Source organism: Stigmatopora argus, chromosome 14, assembly GCF_051989625.1.
Source record: "Stigmatopora argus isolate UIUO_Sarg chromosome 14, RoL_Sarg_1.0, whole genome shotgun sequence".
Classification (NCBI taxonomy): domain Eukaryota; kingdom Metazoa; phylum Chordata; class Actinopteri; order Syngnathiformes; family Syngnathidae; genus Stigmatopora; species Stigmatopora argus.
The window spans coordinates 6553633-6573498 of NC_135400.1; the positions used below are offsets into that span (position 1 = coordinate 6553633).

At 37.3% G+C, this 19866-nt stretch overlaps 1 protein-coding gene across 1 annotated transcript; it reads left to right on the forward strand.

The window, feature by feature from the left end:
* Positions 1-488: 488 nt before the first annotated feature.
* Positions 489-18275, forward strand: arhgdia (Rho GDP dissociation inhibitor (GDI) alpha). Its single transcript, XM_077619427.1, has 6 exons — positions 489-630; positions 12412-12607; positions 14052-14135; positions 15902-15978; positions 16047-16110; positions 17182-18275. Exons 2-6 carry the CDS (start codon positions 12418-12420, stop codon positions 17382-17384), a joined length of 618 nt encoding a protein of 205 aa, XP_077475553.1. The 5' UTR covers positions 489-630; positions 12412-12417; the 3' UTR covers positions 17385-18275.
* Positions 18276-19866: the final 1591 nt, after the last annotated feature.

Below are 19866 nucleotides of genomic sequence, written 5' to 3' on the forward strand. Positions count from 1 at the left end.
TTATGAAACCTACATCTAATATATTTACTCCTTTAGATGTCGCTATAGAGCCAATTGAGAAATAAGTGTCCTCGGAAAGTTGAAGCTAAAATGTTAAGTCATCTACACTATATGGTGGCGACCCTGACAGTTTGCTGTGTTTCAAAGTAAAACACCCTTAATCAAAAATTATTTATCCTAAATACAAAGATAAACATATACTGCTTTTCATTCATATTGTCTAAATTTCCGACTGCTTTTATAATGAGCGCATGAGGGGGGCTGAATTGTATTATTTAATATGCCACGGGCTTTACAATACTTTTTACAAAATAATCTATATGTCCATCACTTTTAGAGTGGTAGTACCGTTCTCATTTTATCGAAAGTATGTAATGCAATATAAATCCTTGTTTCATATTAAAAATAGGTAAAAACAAAAACCACAAACCGTCTTTTGGGGTTTAAACATTTTTGCCTGCTTTGCCCTGAATCAGCTTTTCTTTTTACCCTTTTATTTTGGTGGTGCTTTTTCGGATGTTGTTTTGCCTGTTTACGGTAATCCTCACCTTTTTCCTGTCACTTGTACACTTCATTTGTGCCCAGTTCTCCACTCTGTAAGAGCCTGTCCGGTCACTGAGAAGTAAATAGGTAAGAATCAATGAAAGTTCGGGGGGAAAAATCATCGTTTTCTGTGTCTTGCAAGTAGAAATTGACCTTGTGTTAAAAGATGGATTACGTTCCAGCACTAAAAAAAATCGAATGATTAAACTATTAATTCGCGCAAAGAGCAACTTCCTCATAGAACTTGCCGTTTTATTTCACATTTGACCTACACTGTGTTTTTCGTGTGTTTTTTATCTGTTCATCTGTTGGTCAATGCTTCTGAAAAACGCGCTTCTTTGGCGTGGCTTGTAAAGTCCATTTGCAAATCATTTCCGGGTGTAAATCTGTGCATAACTATTGCGGTGTTGTTTATCTGCCATTACTAATTTATATACGATGATTTTTAAGGTAATGCGGCGTTACTCTAGTTGGTCCAATAAAGGTGGAAAAAGTTGACCACTTTTTATGAAGTCGATGTGGCGTTACTGGAAGATTCCATGCAACTTCCTGGATTTCAACTCTTTCCACTCCCTCAAGTGTTAATGTTTAAATTTCCATGCATGGCTCAAATTTGAATTGTGTTTTACAGTTCGAAGTGTGTAAAAGTCACACCTCTGTGGATCAAATGTACTTGAAGTGATTGTAGGCGATAGGATAGGCGATTATTCCAAATCCGCCCTTCTGTTTCTACCCTACTTCGGCGATTAAGTGTTAGCCCCCCCCCAAACGTCACGTTTAAAAAAAAATCCGAATTTCCCTCTCACAATTTCAGTCTTTACAAAAAACAAAAATCATTTTGTAATGATTTTAGTTACATGTGCAAGAAATTTGTCATTTTTCAATTAAGAAAACATTCCAAAATAATTAAGATGGTTTCTTTTACCTAACTGAAGGTGACTGTATTTTTTTAAATTCCCCAAGTAATAGTAGGAATTAAGTAATTTCATTTTTTTAACTGCTTGTCTTCACAAGAGTCGTGGGGGGTGCTGGAGCCTATCCCAGCTAACAATTGGCACTAGGCAGGGGACACCCTGAATCGGTGGCTAGCCAATCGTAGAGCACGAGAAGACGGACAACCATTCACACACACAATTTAGAGCACATGTGTCGAAGTGGCGGCCCGGGGGCCAAATCTGGCCCGCCGCATCATTTTGTGTGGCCTGGGAAAGTCAATCATGAGTGCCGTCTTTCTGTTTTAGGATCAAATTAAATGAAGAGTATAGATGTATATTAAATGTCTTGATTTTCCCCTTTTAAATCAATAATTGTAATTTTTAATCCATTTTTTTTTCTGTTTTTAGTTCAAAAATCATTTTGTAAAATCTAAAAATATATTTAAAAAAGCTAAAATAAACATTGTTTTAGATCTATAAAAAACTGAATATTCAGGGCTTTTAATCCATTAATTTAAAAAAAATCTAAATATATCTAAAATGGTCCGGCCCACATAAAATCGAGTTGACGTTAATGCGGCCCGCGAACCAACCCGAGTCTGACCCCCCTTGATTTAGAGTGTTCAACCATCTTACCATGTTATTAGGATAGGGGAGGGCAGAGTACCCGGGGAAAACCCACGCAATCCCAGGGAGAACATGCAAACTCTACCAAGTGCGGACCGACGTGGATTTGAACCCAGGACCCCAGAACTCTGAGGCTGAAGTGCTAAACACTCGCCCACCCTAAGTAATTTTATTCTAGGAAAAAAAGCCATCTTAAAAAGTCTGTGATGAGGTGCTATTTTTAAGATATGCCGTAAACTTGAAACAATAAAACAATGTTTTATAAGTTACAATGTCTACAAGGAAAAGGAGATCAAGTTAGCATTTTACGGAGGTTTCCACATGCTAGTGGTTTGATGTTGAATTTTTGTGCAACATTAAAACAGGGTTTGAGTCAATTTCCTCCTTGTATGACATTGAGAACAGGTGATGTTTACCTGGTGACAATACTTGCAAGGTGCATCATCTGACAATATTTAAATTATTCAGCAAACTTTTGCAACCTACGCCGTCATCTATCCTTGAACACAGATGTCGACCAACACTTAACCTGATTTTAAACAGTATGTTCCAGTGTTACCAAGTTTGTTTTTCAATGTCCTTATATTTCATTTGAAGTTACACTAACTTGGCATAACTTTTTTCGCAATACATGGTCAGAATAAGTAGCTAACCTACCACCAATCCTCTGAAAACTATTTAAGCAGGCCCGATACCCAATCAATCAAATGGATCAGTCACATTCCCATATTTTCTCGCATATATTTGTCACAAAAAATGATGACTGAATCGATGGCACGACGTATATCCGCACAAATTTAACTTGAGATGCACGAAATGCCAAAACAATGTGGCCGATGCGGTCATTTATTTCAAAATAGAGAAAATATAATCAGATAAAACGCTTAGCAAAATTTATTTTGACGTCCGTGAATGAAATTTAAAAAATCGTATCTTGCGTAAAATGTGAAAAAACTCACTCACTTGTGCCTGCCATTGCTCTCTCAGGGCGCCGCCATCTTACAATAGGGATGACAAACAAGACCGCTACGGACACACTTCCTGGTTGTACTGCGCACGTGACTTCCTTTTTTAATTTGTATACGTGCAGGCAACACCCCTTTGGAATGTGCAATCCAGCAATTAATTTATACTGTACTCAGAAATACCACGTGCGATGATTTTTCTTAAGATTTTCCCTTCAAAGAAACACATTTGTACTCCCTATTAAAACCTATGGAGGTGAAAATTGTGAAACGGGGTGTCTTATATGAGAAAAATTGTAAAATTCAACGATTTTAAGGCGATTTTAAGGATACGGCTTATATGTGAAGGTGGCTAATATGCGAGAAAATACTGTATGGTCTGGTCTTAGATTGGTGTATATTTGTTCTTTGCACTCTATATGGTGCCTTAATGCAGTGTTTTCCCAACCACTGTGCTGCGAGCGATGGTCAGGTGTGGCGTGGGAAATTACCAAAGGTCGTACATTGTAATATTCCAAGAGAAAATCTTAATATTATCAGATTAAAATTTAACTATTACAAGGTTAAAATCAAAATATGACAAACATTGAATCATAGATTGTACTATTACAAGATTCAAATCGTAATCTAATCACGTCGGCCTCACAGCTCTGGGGTCCTGGGTTCAAATCCAGGTCACGTCCACCTGTGTGGAGTTTGCATGTTCTCCCCGGGCCTGCGTGGGTTTCCTCTGGGTGCTCTGGTTTCCTCCCACATTCCAAAAACATGCATGGTTGGTTGATTGGAGACTCTAAATTGGCCCTAGGTATGGGTGTGTGTGCATGGTTGGTCTCCTTGTGCCCTGCGATCAGCTGCCCACAGATTCAGCGTGTCCCCCGCCTCTGGCCTGGAGACAAGTGGGATTGACTCCAGCACCCCCGGCCACCCTAATGAGGATAAAGCGGTTCAGAAAATGAGATGAGATGAGAAATCATAATATAGTATGGGATTAAAGTCATTTTGTTGTTTATTTTTACGTAACGTGAACTGGAAGTTGTTTGGCTTCACAGGCTTCAACTTTTGTCGATGTTAACTCTCTATGAGCATAAAACTAATCTTCGTGTAATGTTGAGAGATTGAAGTAATATTGGGAGTAAAAAAGTTGTAATGTTTCAAAATTTAAGTTGTTTTGATTTGTTTGGTTTCAACTTTTGGCAACGTAAAGTCTTGTGAGCACAACATTGCTCTTCCCAAAATATTTAAGTAATATTGGGGAAAAAGTAATAAAATTGAGATTAAAAACGTTACCATACCAATTTTTACATTACTCGAACCAGGCGTTGTTCGGGGTCCACAGACTTCGACATTTGGTGACATCAGGTTTGGTGTAAAAAATTTGATTTTGGAATAATTTGGGGGGATTATTTGATTCTTGTTGAAAACACTTTGATGAGAACAACTTTATAGTGGTAATATAGGCGACATTGTTTTAAATTAAATGATTTTCAGATGGTGGTGTGCCTAGAGATTTTTCAATCCAAAAAGTGAGCAGGAGCTCAAAAAGGTTGCCCTAATGTATATCTCCTGTAGTTTATGAACAAAAAAAAAAGAACACTACAATAGCATTGGGAAGTCAAAAAGCACAAAGAGCAAGCCAAAGCCCGGACAGTGGGGACCCAACGGGGGCTTTTGGTGCGGGTGGTGGGTCACTGTGTGGGAGAATAAATTATTGACCTTTCAGCTGGGCACCTTGCTATCCCATTCTGTCACAACTTCCTGCCACTGCCTGCAGGGATTTCTCCTCAGCTATTTTTAAAGCTTCTATTTGTTCTGGTCCTTCCTGTGATAGTCGTCTTTTGTTTCTCCTAGTCGGCGAGTCACACGTTTGATGTCCGTTTGTGTTGACGATGGGTTTTGGACAATTCAAAAGAGAAAATCTGAATACTTGCATGCATGAATTACCATAACCTGAAGCAGGGGTCGTTTTTCAAGAGTTTTTATGACACAAACGGACAATAACACGGCCAAAATAAGCGATTACGAGATGCAGGACCACACTGACCCGACCCACTATAAGATCCAAGTGAATTCTCCCTGGTGTTTTCTTCTTTTTTAAATTTTTATTTGTATTTTTTATAAATGCCTAATACCTGTGCAAAGAGCAGCCTTAAAGAAAATGTCCTTAACCCACTGTCCTCATTTGAGGACAGCCTGTAATATTTTTATTACTTGATATCAAGATGTTTTTCCATATTATGTAAATGTTCTGCAAATCTAAACTTTATTATCTTGGGTTAAAATGGGTTATGTTCATCCAACTTTGTATTTTTTTGTAAATGGCTATATGTGAGATAAATTTACTTTTATGTGAGGCTGAAAATAGTCTGCTTGCCAATGGTGATATTGTCTTCAGTTGATTACTTTATTTATTTCATATTCCACAGCAACTTTTGGTTTGAAGGTTAATTTGTGAAAATACAGAAGCCTGTCAAAATTTCTGCAGGTTTTATTCTTTACTTTAGGGCATTGTGTTATCTTTATTGCACGACAGAATAACAAAAATTACTTTTTAATATCATCACGTTTCATATTCTCTTTTCTTATAAAGTAAGGTAACATAGTTACTTTCATATTTGAATAAGGAGGAAAGTCATTTACTTATTCACATAAGTTTGAAGTTTCAAATTTGAACCAAAATATGTGATAGTTATCGTGATAATTATCGATATGGACTGATATTTTTTTTTATCGTGACATTTTTTAAAAAAATATCGCCCAGCTCCAAACGTAAACCGCTGTCCCCGAAAAGCTTAACTATGTAATCTTCAAGCAGTAACTTTTGGTTGAAAGCTAAATCAACTTGTCACATTTACTGGTCCTTAAACCATTTCCTTCTTCCCCTTTTGATTGCATAATTTTTTCATCACTCACTGGACTTCCGCTGAGTTGCGTTAGTTCTGCAGGAGTTCATGCTGTGGCACTTCCTCATTACTTGACTTGTATGCAAGTGCTTGACTCGTTTAAATATTTTTTGTCTAGCTATCTCAATCTGATGTTGCTTTCTTAGTGAAGAATCTATACTTTAATTAAAGTTAACTCAGGTACAGAGGTGGCAAGCTGGTTACACCAGAGTAACGAATGAACCAACTCTTTCCGGTTGAAGGAAGTATATGTAGTATGTTGCAAAGAGTGGACAGGGGTAGTGTTGTGACATAATGTTGCAGTACTTTTAGCGTTTTTGCGTTTTCAATTTTTAAATCCTAATTTTAAAGGTCTTTCCACAGGCTTTGAATTTGCATTATAATTTACCAGGAAAGCGACGAACAGATAATGTCATGCATTGGGTGCCTGAAATAATAGGAAAACACATTTTCAATATTTGTTGTAGTTTTAATGGAGATTTAGAAATGGATCATTGGGACCATTTGGTAGCAAAGAATCAAAACCACCACTAAAGTCTGAGGGGGCATCTTAAAAAATGATGTGATGCTGCCGCCTGCTAAATGAAATGTCATTTTTAGAAACCCTATAACTATTACTTGGAACCAAACAGAAATATTGTCTGTTTTAATGATCAAGTTTTATGTGGTTTTGAATGTGGTTGAGTGCCCGGTCTGCTGGTCAAGAAATAGATATAGATGCCCAATTGTTGATAATTAGAGACTTCTGTGGGAAGTCCTTGCACCATTTTGTTATTTGCAGTCTTCCAAAACCTTGCACAACTTGTCTAACCTGTCAAATCAAACAACCGTTGGTCATATAAAAGCACTTTAGAAGAAATAATGTAACCTTAGACAAGGGGAGCACTCTGAAAAAGTACCCTTCTGCTTAACCAGTTAAGTTCAACCCTCATCATCACCAGGCTGCCTAACTGTCATGTACATTTATCACCTCTTTTACCTTTGCATTCATGCGGCAAAATATTATCACTCTTTCTATTAATAATTACCTAACCTGGTCATTTGAGTTTATTAGGCTAATATGTTATCAAAATCGTGTGGTCGATTTACGAACACACACTCATCAGAGAGATCAGTTATCTGTTGGTGACACCAGTAATACTCAAGAAAATCCTCTTTAGCCAGGTACTTCCAAAACAATGAACTCATTGCTACGTTGCGTATAATCCCATTTACTTTAATCTCACTCTCTACAGCGGTGTTTAAAGTTATTCCAGTCACATATTTTTGCACCCTAGTTTGAATCCGAATCATTTGATTTCGAGGATTTGCTGAGAGAGATTACTACTGACCCGGGACTATCTATTATTTTGTTGTACATGTTAGCGATCCGATCTTTTTTTTTAAATTCCGTTCCTGCAAATGATGTGATCCGGCCCAATTTGCGATCACGTGATTGGATTCATTTTAGCTTGCCAAAACTGGAAATGATTATCTTTTGGAGGGTTTTCAATCCTCACAGGTATTTGATGAGGGTCAACAACATGATCCAGCATTTGCCTGGAAGATCTTATTGTGTCAGAGGACTAAACAATGAGCACAGCCTGCAGCCAGTTAGACATTGTGTGGTTTGTGCAGTCACCCTGGAAGAATGTGTATCATAATCACTGCCATGATTATGTTGTTAACGCCAATCTATTTTCCTTGTGGCTTGGCCTTAATTTGCTGATTCATATCTAGGAGTAAAACAAGACCACTAGGTTAAAGTTTTATGTATTGTTTTTTCTCTCTGAGTTAAATTATTTGCAATGTTTACTTTAAGATAAATTTGTTAATATTAAGAATTGCAGGAAAGGCATGTGTGTTTTGTAAACATGTCTTAAAAATAAAACGTTTTGTGTAGATGTGAAGTGGACTTGGCACTTCAGTAATTGGCTGTCCTTCACTGCGCTACACCTCTAATCGATTTTCCCTGAGGGAGTGAGTGAATGTTCATTCGCCATTCCCAATCATCAATCAATCAGATTGGAGATTTAGCATCGTCAATAGCATTCAAATAGTCCTATGACATGATCAGAAATCAGGCCCACTTTTATTAGAAATATTCTCAAAATCAGGTGAGTCAAACTCTGTTGCAAAAATGTGATGAGGACAAACCTGCATGCAAAGATAAGCATTCAGAGCCAGTGCTTCTAATTTATATAAATTGGAAGTCTTGCATTGTCAATTGTATGCAGTGAGTTAAAAACCAGCAGCCACAAGACTATTTTTTGTTCTATTTTATCAAGGTGGAAAAGCTTCATGTAATCTGCTTCAATATTATTGTGAGCCCTGCTTAAACAAATTCACTAGAAATTAGTCGTTCGATAAATAAAAATTTAAAAAATGCGTTAATGCAGCTACAGGTGGGAAAAGGACGAAAAAGGTTTGTAGAAGTCATACTTCCAGAACACCAAAACTGATAAACATTGAATTTGTAGTTGTTTGGATCACATTTTACGGTTGACAAACTATTTCAAGTTTTTATAAACAAAGGCCAGGTATTACATCTAAATATTGAAATATAAATTACCGTATTTTCTGGCATATAAGACGTGGTTGTAACAAAAAAAGATGACTGAATCAAGGCTACGGATTGCTATACTCTTTTTCACCGGTATATGTCGGCAAAGTAACATTTACTATTTGTTGGTTATTTTCTGCTTTGCAGTAAGAAAACAACCATTACTGGATGAATTAATTACTTATGATATTGATCCTAATAATGTACCTTGGATTCATACAGTATCTCAGAAATAACACGTGATGATTTTTCTTAAGATTTTCCCTTCAAAGTAACACATTTATACTCACTATTAAAACCATGAATATGGAGGTGAAAATTGTGAATCAGCGGCGGCTTATACGCGAGAAATATTAAAATTCAACGATTTTAAGGCAATTTTAAGGGTGTGGCTTATGCAAGTGAATACGCTATTTTTTTCTTGGTGAACAATTCCATGCCCTTAAATTGTTTTTTAAATTTTAATTAAACTAGACGCTCTTTGCGTTACTTTTTATGATTAAGGGCAGGAAACTGTAAACCAATTGAACGTAGCTCCATTATACAATGGTATGCAGTACATTGCTGCACTGTAAGACACTGAAGCAAAGTAGAAGAATAAATGACCTGCAAGCCTTGCCGTTGTGGCGGTGTGATTTACGACTCTCACCTCAATGTAATATGTCTCAGGTGTCTAGTTTTTGGCTGAAAGTATGTTGTCGTTTTTTGTTTGAGTTTGTCTTTTGTGTCATTTTATCCCATTGTCAGATTGTTCAACAACATTCAGCTTTTAAATCCATTTTTTTAAAGTATTATTTTTTAAAATAAAAACAAACTTGACGCATAATGGAAAAAAACCTCTCGAGCCTCTGCCTAGCCCTGAAATCCTGCTGCAATTCTGTGAGATGTGTTAAGCACAGTTTCCCTGATACAACTGTCAAGCGATGAGGTATTGGGTAAGGGGAGGAGGAGTCTATTTTAGTCCTCTGTTGAAAAACAAAATTTAAAAAAGGACAAATAAGGCATTAGTTGGCAGTTCAGTTTGAGTTTGCACTACGGGAAACTGTCATGATGTGGGCCATTTCATGTCACGTTTGATATCAATGTCACTATGTATGTAATTTTAAATAATTTGGCGGATTTTTTTTACAACAATTATGATAGTGTTTCCTCCACTACCTTAATTCCACTTACACTGACCTCCCACAAATGTTTAATCAAGTAGTGCTGCAACCTAAAACTAACCAGTAAAAACAGTAGCATAGATATTTTACAAAAAATGTGAAGATATTTAAGTTGACACTAATTGTGACTAGTGGTTTTAACTTTTAAGACTTATAAGACGAATAATGAAATCACATTGGAGTGAATTGTGTCGGAGTCTATTATGGGTTGCCTTTACATGCGTTACTTGCGTTTTGTTGGCCGGTGGAGCCAATTTACGAACTATTGTTTGGAGATTGAGACATCTTGTTTGTGGTACTACTACTATGGCATGTGCAATCACATTTGCCCATCTGCTGTGTTCAGGTCCAGTTGTTTTTGTGGCTTTTGTGGACATCTGCAACGTCAATAGAAACTTGGTATATGATTTTGTATATATCGTAAGCACTAAAACATTTCAGTTTGGTTCTGTTGTTGCTGAGGAATAGCAGAAAATAAATGGGTAAACATTGCTACTATGGTGACGGAACAAGACAAGAACCAGACTGACCGTGTCTAATGAGAAACAGATCTCCAGCTGCCTCTGGTTTGCTGCAGGTGTTGATAACCTGTAATGTTGGTCTCTGCCGAGCATACGTACGCCTCATGTCATTAGAAAATGCCGACGTTATAAGCTTTGTTTACTTTGGCGTCCAGTGATTGGCATGTTAGGGAATTTTGTTCAGAAAGAATTTACTATTTGTCTTTGGATTTCAGTGACGCTGGTTCACGTTTGTTTTCTTTTAATTACTGTGAGAAAAGGAGCTGAAACGGTTTTGTATAAACTGTTGAGCTTTGCTTCTTTGCCATTTTCTTTTGTATTTTTATGCCATTTAAAAGAAATATTTAAAAACAGGCAATTGAGCATGAATTTTGCAGTGTTATCACGTCATCGCATGCCATTGACAACAATAGACATCCATTTAAATTACACTGGAAGGACTGACTCGTTTTTCAGTGCCAGTTTCGTTGGTAGACGTCCAATCCAATTTGAAAGCTCCAGTCGAAATGCATTGGACGTGTAGCACCGCCAATGACTGTCAAAAAGGTAATAAGGCAAGTTGTCTCATCGTTTTTTGTGGCTTCCCCTGGAGCATCACTTTGTTTTGCTATCCCTCCTGACAGTCTCGCCGCGTTTGCTTCTAATGACCAATGACTGGTGTTTGTCTGCAGCTGGGCAATATAGCCCCCAAGTGTGTACGCGGGTGCATGAAAGGGGAAATTGAAGGCTTACAAGGACCGTTGTGTCGATAGCACTACACTTGAAGGCCTTACTGGCTACTTGGGCTCATCAAGAGATGGTCAATGATAGTGGTGAAAATAAATGTTGTAGCGGTTTTTCTCCAGGAATTTGTTGTAAATGGGGTATTTGTTTTTGCACTACTCTTGATAGTAATGACATTTTTTTTTTTCATTTTCCACTTTTAATGCATTTGCTGCCATTTTCGATGATGCATGTCCAATTTATTTGGACAGGGACGGGCCAAATGAATGTTTAACCACTCCCAGTCCAAATAAATTAAACGTTCATTACCGTTAATGGCACTGAGTGATGAGCATTCTGTTGTTGTCAATGGCAGGCAACGAGTTAACTTTGTGTCACTTTCTGGTTCATTTTAGGGTGTGTATTTCAGTACATTTTGTTTCATTTCAGTTTTGTTGTTGTTGTACATTTTAGATCATTTTTGTTGTTTTTAGGGCATTTCCGGGTCACTTTCTGCTAATTTTTGGTGTCATTAAGATGTTATTGGGGCATTCCCAGGTCTTATATTCTTATACATTTCGGGTCACTGTCTGTTAATTTTAGATTACATTTTTGTGGCAACAGTAGTACCGTATTTTCTGGACTATAAGTCGCACTTGAGTATAAGTCGCACCAGCCCAAAAATGTATAATTAAGAAGGAAAAAACATATATATAAGTCGCACTGGAATATAAGTCGCATTTTTGGGGGAAATGTATTTGATAAAATACAACACCAAAAATATACTTGTCATATTGAAAGGCAATTTAAAATAAAAAATAAAATAGAGAATAACAGGCTGAATAAGTGTAAGGCATGACTGACTTTCCTGGAAATGTCAGTAACAACGTAACATATTAAGAGTTATTCAGATAACTCTAGCATAAAGAACACGCTAACAAGTTTACAAAACTATCAGCTTCACTAAAACCAATGAAATCTTCATCCTCGGTGTCACTTTTAAACAACTCCCCCAAATCGAGAGGTAGATAATTTCACACATAAGTCGCACCAGAGTATAAATCGCACCCCCGGCCAAACTATGAAAAAAACTGCGATTTATAATCCGGAAAATACGGTAGATAAACCTCACCTAAACACGTTTTGAGGCCATTTCCTTCACTTTCAGAACCTTCTGTAGCATAAAACATGTGGACTGTTACATGTTGAACCGGGATCTGTTTAAAAAGTAAAACAAAGTATCAAGACTGCTTATTTTATTGCCACACCAGTCAACCATTAGTATTGCTTTTTTTCTCTAAACAGTACAACATATCTTTTTGGAAATAATTTTACAGTCCCCCTAGCCATGGCTCTAGAGACCTCAGTTTTAGAACCTAATTACCAGGCTCTGCAAATGGGCATATGGAGGCTAAATTACATTATTTTAATAAAAAAAAAAGACAGATTGTGATGTGCAGCCTCAATTGGTTGGGGTCTAACGATCGCCTCATTCTTTGTTCGTTGTGATCAGCACGCCATGGCAGAGTCGGAACCCACAACCGAGCAGTTGGCCGCCCTCGCCGCAGCCACCGAGGAGCCCGACACCGCAGTCAACTACAAACCTCCGGCGCCGAAGAGCTTGCAGGAGATCCAAGACCTTGACAAGGATGATGAGAGCCTGCGCAAGTACAAGGAGGCGTTATTGGGGAGCACCGCTCTGGATGCAGGTTAGACACCTACCAACAGACACGCAAACAATTTACATGCCAGTCGGGTTGTCAAAAGTATCAACAAAAATCAAATCAAAAGCCTTTATTGTCATCATATACAGCTGCATATAATGAAATTGGTGGTGCTAGTCCACAAAGTGCGTTTTCCCAGTAAAAAAAAACATGAATAAGTAATATAAAAATAGTAATATAACAATATAAAAAGTCACAATACTGAAATGCTGTATCTAAATATGAATTTTGAGTGCAAATCAGCATTGTTGTTAAAGTCACTTTGAAAAATAGTTATTTATCGTTACTTCTCTGAAAAAGTAATCAAATTATGTTACTCGTTTCTTAATGATGAAAGTAATTCTTACTTTACTTTCAAAAAAAGAAGTATAAATTCTTATTTGGCTGGCCACCAATTCTGGGTGTCCCGTCCCATTGTTGGCTGGGATTGGCTCCAGCACCCCCAGTAATGTTTGCACTGTGATTCTTCTTCACTTCGTGGCTTCACTACGTCGTGTTTTTTTTTTCTGATTTTTTTTTTTTAAGTTCACAAAAATTTCTAAATCTACGCAACCGGAAGACAGTTGAAAAATGGCGGATGTCAGGGCAGCGCTTCCTCTCTCAGCGCCGAAGAAGGTATCTACAATAGAGGGAGATTGGACACGCCAAGTATCTTATATACTGTGCTTCGATTGCGTCTTGCCATTTCCTCTTTTGTTGCGAGTGAATTTTGCCCTTTTTTGAGTCGCCGTTGAAAATGCCTCCTAAATATTTTTGTTCCTTTATATGGTAAGTGAGTAGCATGCAATTGCGTTATAAATGAATCTACACTGTGGCATTCTTTTGTACATAATTCAGCTGGTTGGAAACATTTAATATTAAAAAAAAATAAAATTACTTACTTTGTGTATTTACACTCCAGCCCCCCATTAACCGCGATAATCGAGGTATTACTGTAATGGTAATGGTATTTTTGCATTTTTCTTATTAATAGATAATTTTCCATTTGGACTGGGAGTTTAAATTGGTGGGACGTTTAGCACCATGATAGTGAAGGATAAGCAACAAAAGCTGACATTAACTCATTGGTTGCCTTTGACACTTGCTAGACATCCAACCATTTGAATGTTCATTCGCTGACGGCCCTTGCAGTTCAAATGAATTGGACGTCTACTAGTGACGAACACAGAAGGATGATTGGACACATTGGACATCTCTCATTGTCAAAGGCGCTGAAAGTGTTAATTTGAAATCATTTAATTTTTTATTGTATTGAGTAGTTCTTCAAGTATTGATATCCAATTAAAAACTTTATTATTTTGATAATGGTAATTGTAAGAATTTTTTTTTTTTTAAAGAAGGTGATTTACACATTCACTTCACTGTCCTTGCCTTTTTAAAGTGATTGAAGTATTTTCATTAATATTCTTTTCATTTTCATCTGTTTTAGATCCCAACAAACCAAACATTCAGGTGACGCGAATGACTTTGGTATGTGAGGCCGCACCATTCCCTTTGGTACTTGATCTGCAGGGTGAGTGTGTGTCAAATGGACAAGTGTCTTTAACTCTTTCATTACCATTGACGTCGATACACGTCAAATCCATTTTGACTGGGAGGAAGCCGTTGAATTAGCTTTTTCCAGGGGTAAACAGTAAACTAACAGTCGTTCTTTAGTTGTTTTTTTATTTATAAGCACTCACTAATTTGGACTAGGCAATCTATTTGTGTGTAAATAAATTAAAATCAATTACAATTGGTCAGTAGTAAACGTTTGGATGTATATTTGTTTTCACAAATCCCATTTGCTAAGCTCAATATGAACCAGTCTGACTTGGTAATAGTTTGCATTATGCAGAAGAGCATTTACTAATCAGGCATACCCAGAATCACGTGGGCTAAACAGATAATGTTCTTGCAAATTTCATTTTGTGCCTTCTGGGGGTGAGCATATGCAAATAGTTATTGATAATGATAGGACGATTTCCTCTTTATAGCATGATGCAGATTGCCATCTAGTGGTTAAACATCTTTACTGCAACTCTCTTAGGCTGCGTCTAATAATGAAAAAGATGTCATAATTTTCTAGTCAAAATTTGATCTAGAATATTTTAATGCATACGTTTTTGCAGGGCTGATTAATTCCAAACCAATCTACCTTTTTTATTTATACATTTTTCAATTCTAAAAAATACCATACAGTAATACCTTGAGATACGAGCTTAATGCGTTCTGGGACCGAACACGTGTCAATTTACTCGTATCTCAAATCAATTTTTCCCATAGAAATGAAATAAATACAAATTAATTCGTTCCCACCCTCTGAAAAAACACCCCAAAAAACTATATATTATATTACAATGGAAAAACATCTTTTTGTTGGTTCTAATTCACGTACTCATAAATTAACAAATACATATTTAGTGGTTATGATCTTTAATACAGACAGACGGCGTGGACGAGAGAGACTTGACGGACATGCTTGTAACATAACAAACTTTAAATTTAACTAAAATAAACTTAGATTACTATACACACACTTAAAAAATAAGTTTTAATCTTACGTTACGCTAAATTTAAACCTTCTTCTGCGATAACCAAGGCAAAGATGTTAATGTATTCCACCACGGCTTTCAAGGCGGAACTTTCTGCTTCTCGTTTTTCAAATTTATCAAACCAGCCACGACTCAGTTGGAAGGGTTACGCTGGTGTCTTTTTCAGATGGTTACTTTGCTTTCAAGTCCATGTAGATTCCGCTGGCTTTTTCGCAGATTATCGATTCGGTCACCAGTAAAAAATGCAACCTGTATGCCCAGTGCTCGTAGATATCTTTACGTGAGAGAGATGCGGCGAGAAAAGACAGTGCGCCGTTATCATGAGCGGTCTCACGCGTATTCGGCCACCAGGCTGTCTCGCATGCTCGTATCTCCAGGTAAATATTTGCACAGAATTTTCCTCGTATCTCCAATTTCTCGTATGTTGGAGCACTCGTATGTCAAGGCATCACTGTACTAATTTAAAAAAAAAAACTGTCTAATACCACAAAACTGCCTTATAATGAGCTTGAGGAATTCAGAATCATTAATTCATATGACAACAATGTAAAAACATACAGAAACCATGCAATGTCAATGAATTACATCACTCACCAAAGATAATGACTAAATTAATCACCAGTGATTCCATTTCTACGTATTGCTTAGCAATATAACCATTGTAATATAATGCCTTTGTTTATTTAAACTATTTTCAAATGAAGAATTCAACTCAAAATGCTTTTCTCACACTGGATTCTTTTAGGAGACCTGGACAGCTTTAAGAAAAATCCATTTGTGTTGAAAGAAGCTGTGGAGTACAAAATAAAAATCAATTTCAAGGTGAGATGGGCGCTGTAAAGTACAAGCTGGTCAAATGTTCACTGTACTTAACTAATATATATTTGCAGGTTAACAAGGAGATTGTATCGGGATTGAAGTACATTCAGCAGTCATTCAGGAAAGGAGTGAAGGGTAAGTGCAAATTTTATAACTGTCTAGATTAGGCATATCCCCATTTGTACAGTCATACCTCTACTTACGAATGCCTCTAGGTATTGGATTAGAAAAACATTTTTATTTGTTCTAATTTGCCGTCTATTAACAAAATAACAAATAACTAGTGGTTTAATAGTACTAAAATGTGTTTAATATTACTAAAATTAGACGGATTTCGCGGAAAGGAGTGACATGGGGATTTTTATGCACAGCAACACGCTCGTAACATATCATAAACAAATTTAAATGAACTTGGATTACGATGCAGACACTCAAAAATGAATTTAATCTAACCTTACACTAAACTTAATTCTATTTTTTGTTTTAAATTTTGATACCTTTCTTCTCCCGGGTTGGCTCTATTTGCCCCGCCTCCACCCTGACTTTCAGATGCAACCTATCGAGGGTTGTTTGCTTTTGTATTCCCTTCAAAATATTCCGAAAATGATGCACACAAATTTCCCCACAATAGGATAATGCACGACCACTTGCCAACTTTCCCGGGAAGTAGTACTCTTGTATTAGCGACAGGGGAAAAAACACTGAAAAATTGCAACGCTCCGCCCAGTGCTCGTAGAGACATTACATGAGGAAGTTGTGACCAGAAAGACAGTGCCCATGATGTTCGTATGAGGAGCCTCTCGCGTCTGCTGTTTGCTCGTATTTCAAAATTTGTCTCGTATCTCAAGATAAATATTTGCCCAAAATTTTACTCATATCTCAAATTGTTCGTATGTCTGGGCCAATGTTCCCTCTATTTTTTTGTTTGTCTGGGCAGAAAGACAACCTCGCTGAGCACACTGAGTAACCGGTGTGAGCAACATCGTCATTGCTCGCTATGGGCACACACCAGTATCACACCTGCCATAAGCAGGTGCATGCCCACTACACATAAATGATTTAGTAATAATAAAATGTAATGATTAATATCTATGAGTGGTTCGCGCGTCTTCCCCCATCACCCCACCCTCATTTAACAAGGCTATCCCTATACAAGGGTTATTAGTACTCTGGTTGTTTCAACAATGGAACGCTCTCTTTGTACAGTTGACAAGTCGGACTACATGGTGGGCAGCTACGGCCCCAGACCTGACCAAGAGTACGAGTTCCTCACCACCGTTGAGGAGGCCCCCAAAGGCATGCTGGCCCGCGGCACGTACAACGTCAAGTCCAAGTTCACCGATGACGACAAACACGATCATCTGTCCTGGGAGTGGAGCCTCACCATCAAGAAGGACTGGAAAGACTGACCTGCATCGACATTTTCCTCCGCTTTCTTTCCTCTCTTGCTGTCATTCCATTCTTCTTTTTTTATTTTTTGTTTTGCTCTCTCCGTCCACTGACATCACCCTCCCTTGCACTTTCGCTCTCGACTTTTTCTTTTTTTTATTAAGTATTAAATCCTGGAATTGTGGATGGAACATGCACAATATTTGATTGTGACGTTCGTTCAAGAATTCACTTTTTTTTTGTATGATTTTCTTTTTCTGCTTTTCATGCATCTGTCAGTCAGGATTCTGTTTTTAAATAATCACCGTGTTTGCCTTCGGAAGCTACAGGTGCTGTGCTGTATGTATAGAGTGCGCCGAGCCGCCACATGATTACTTCGCATCGTTGCTGGACGCACTTCTTGGACTCAGCCCCTCTAAAGCCTTTGAGCAGATTTGCCCACTTGATAAAATATTTGGAATTCAGGTCACCTCTTTTTCTCCTTAGCCAATCATTTCAGAGAAACGATCTATCATCCATATCTTTTTTTTTTTCATTATCGCAACCTATTGCTTTTTAACATCAACCTTCAGGGCCAATTATTATAAAGACCTTTTTCCTTCAGGTTATTAACCCTGGAAACAGTCTCTATATTCCCAGTTTTCATTTTTTTGCATGTCTTGTGGCAAACATATCTGTCATCCGCTCCTAGTTTTCTGAATCCATGCATGCACATGCTCCAAAGTGGCATCCTATTTACCATCCCACAAACTGAAGAGTCCCATTGAGTGTCATGTTTTTCTTACTGTGACTGAGGCTGCAGCTTCATTCAGATCTTTCCGGTGTTTAGGGTGGGTTTGAATCAGTGTTCGCTAATGCTGCCCATTGTTGTTACAAGCTCCTGATATGACATTAAAATGTTTAAATTTGAACATGTCCTTTTTTATTTCAGGAAACAACCTGTCGTTGCATTCCTTTTTAATGAGGTCAACAAAAGGGAGACAAAGGCAGTAGAGATTGGCAGTTATGGGGCAAAGGTTGAAATTGTTTGTACAAACAATTCAGGTAAAAGGCACATTAAAAATGGTTTAAATCAATTTTAGAGAATTCTTAAGGCTCACTTTAAAGCAGCGGGATTTATTAGAAAAAGTACGTCAAAATGTTTTCACATGAATTCCTAAGTAGACCAAACACTTTAATTTATCCAACCCTTAAAATGTCTTAAAATAGCACTTCAACTTCAGGTGTGTTTTGCATTGCATATCAAAACCAAAAGATAACTAATAACCTACATAAAGATACACATTATTTTTAAAGCATTGAAAGAATACATGTGGTTATAAGAAATATTTATCTTCACAGTCCACCACTGAGTTATTGTATACAATACAATGAGGCAATCTTTGCATTTCAAATGTCAAACTTTTAATGGAGCCAGGTGGCCTGGAATAAAGGTGAGTTGATGTAAAATACTAACAATATTTGGTCAAATTAGTGTATTAAAACACTGTTTTACAGTTTGAACACTGTTCAAATCAGGAGCGAGTTCAATTCCACTCTTTGCAATTCTCAAATTGTTTATTGAGGTAATGAAAAGGATAGATATAACTTCCAATCACATCATTTCAGAAGACACTGTGGTCCAGTGGCAAAGACAATGGGTCAGAACTTCAGGTGGACTCAAGTTCAAATCAGGAATGAGTTCAATTCCACTCTTTGCAATTCTCAAATTGTTTATTGAGGTAATGAAAAGGATAGATATAACTTCCAATCACATCATATCAGAAGTCACTGTGGTCCAGTGGCAAAGACAATGGGTCAGAACTTCAGGTGGACTCAAGTTCAAATCAGGAGTGAGTTCAATTCCACTCTTTGCAATTCTCAGATTGTTTATTGAGGTAATGAAAAGGATAGATATAACTTCCAATCACGTGATTTCAGAAGTCACTGTGGTCCAGTGGCAAAGACAATGGGTCAGAACTTCAGGTGGACTCAAGTTCAAATCAGGAGTGAGTTCAAGTCCACTCTTTGCAAATCTCAAATTGTTTATTGAGGTAATGAAGAGTATAGATATAACTTCCAATCACATGATTTCAGAAGTCACTGTGGTCCAGTGGCAAAGACAATGGGTCAGAACTTCAGGTGGACTCAAGTTCAAATCAGGAGTGAGTTCAATTCCACTCTTTGCAATTCTCAAATTGTTTATTGAGGTAATGAAAAGGATAGATATAACTTCCAATCACATGATTTCAGAAGTCACTGTGGTCCAGTGGCAAAGACAATGGGTCAGAACTTCAGGTGGACTCAAGTTCAAATCAGGAGTGAGTTCAATTCCACTCTTTGCAATTCTCAAATTGTTTATTGAGAACTTCAGGTGGACTCAAGTTCAAATCAGGAATGAGTTCAATTCCTCTCTTTGCAATTCTCAAATTGTTTATTTAGGTAATGAAAAGGATAAATATAACTTCCAATCATATATAGGCGGGCCGCCTCGTGGTGTAGTGGGTAAGTCACCTGCCTGCG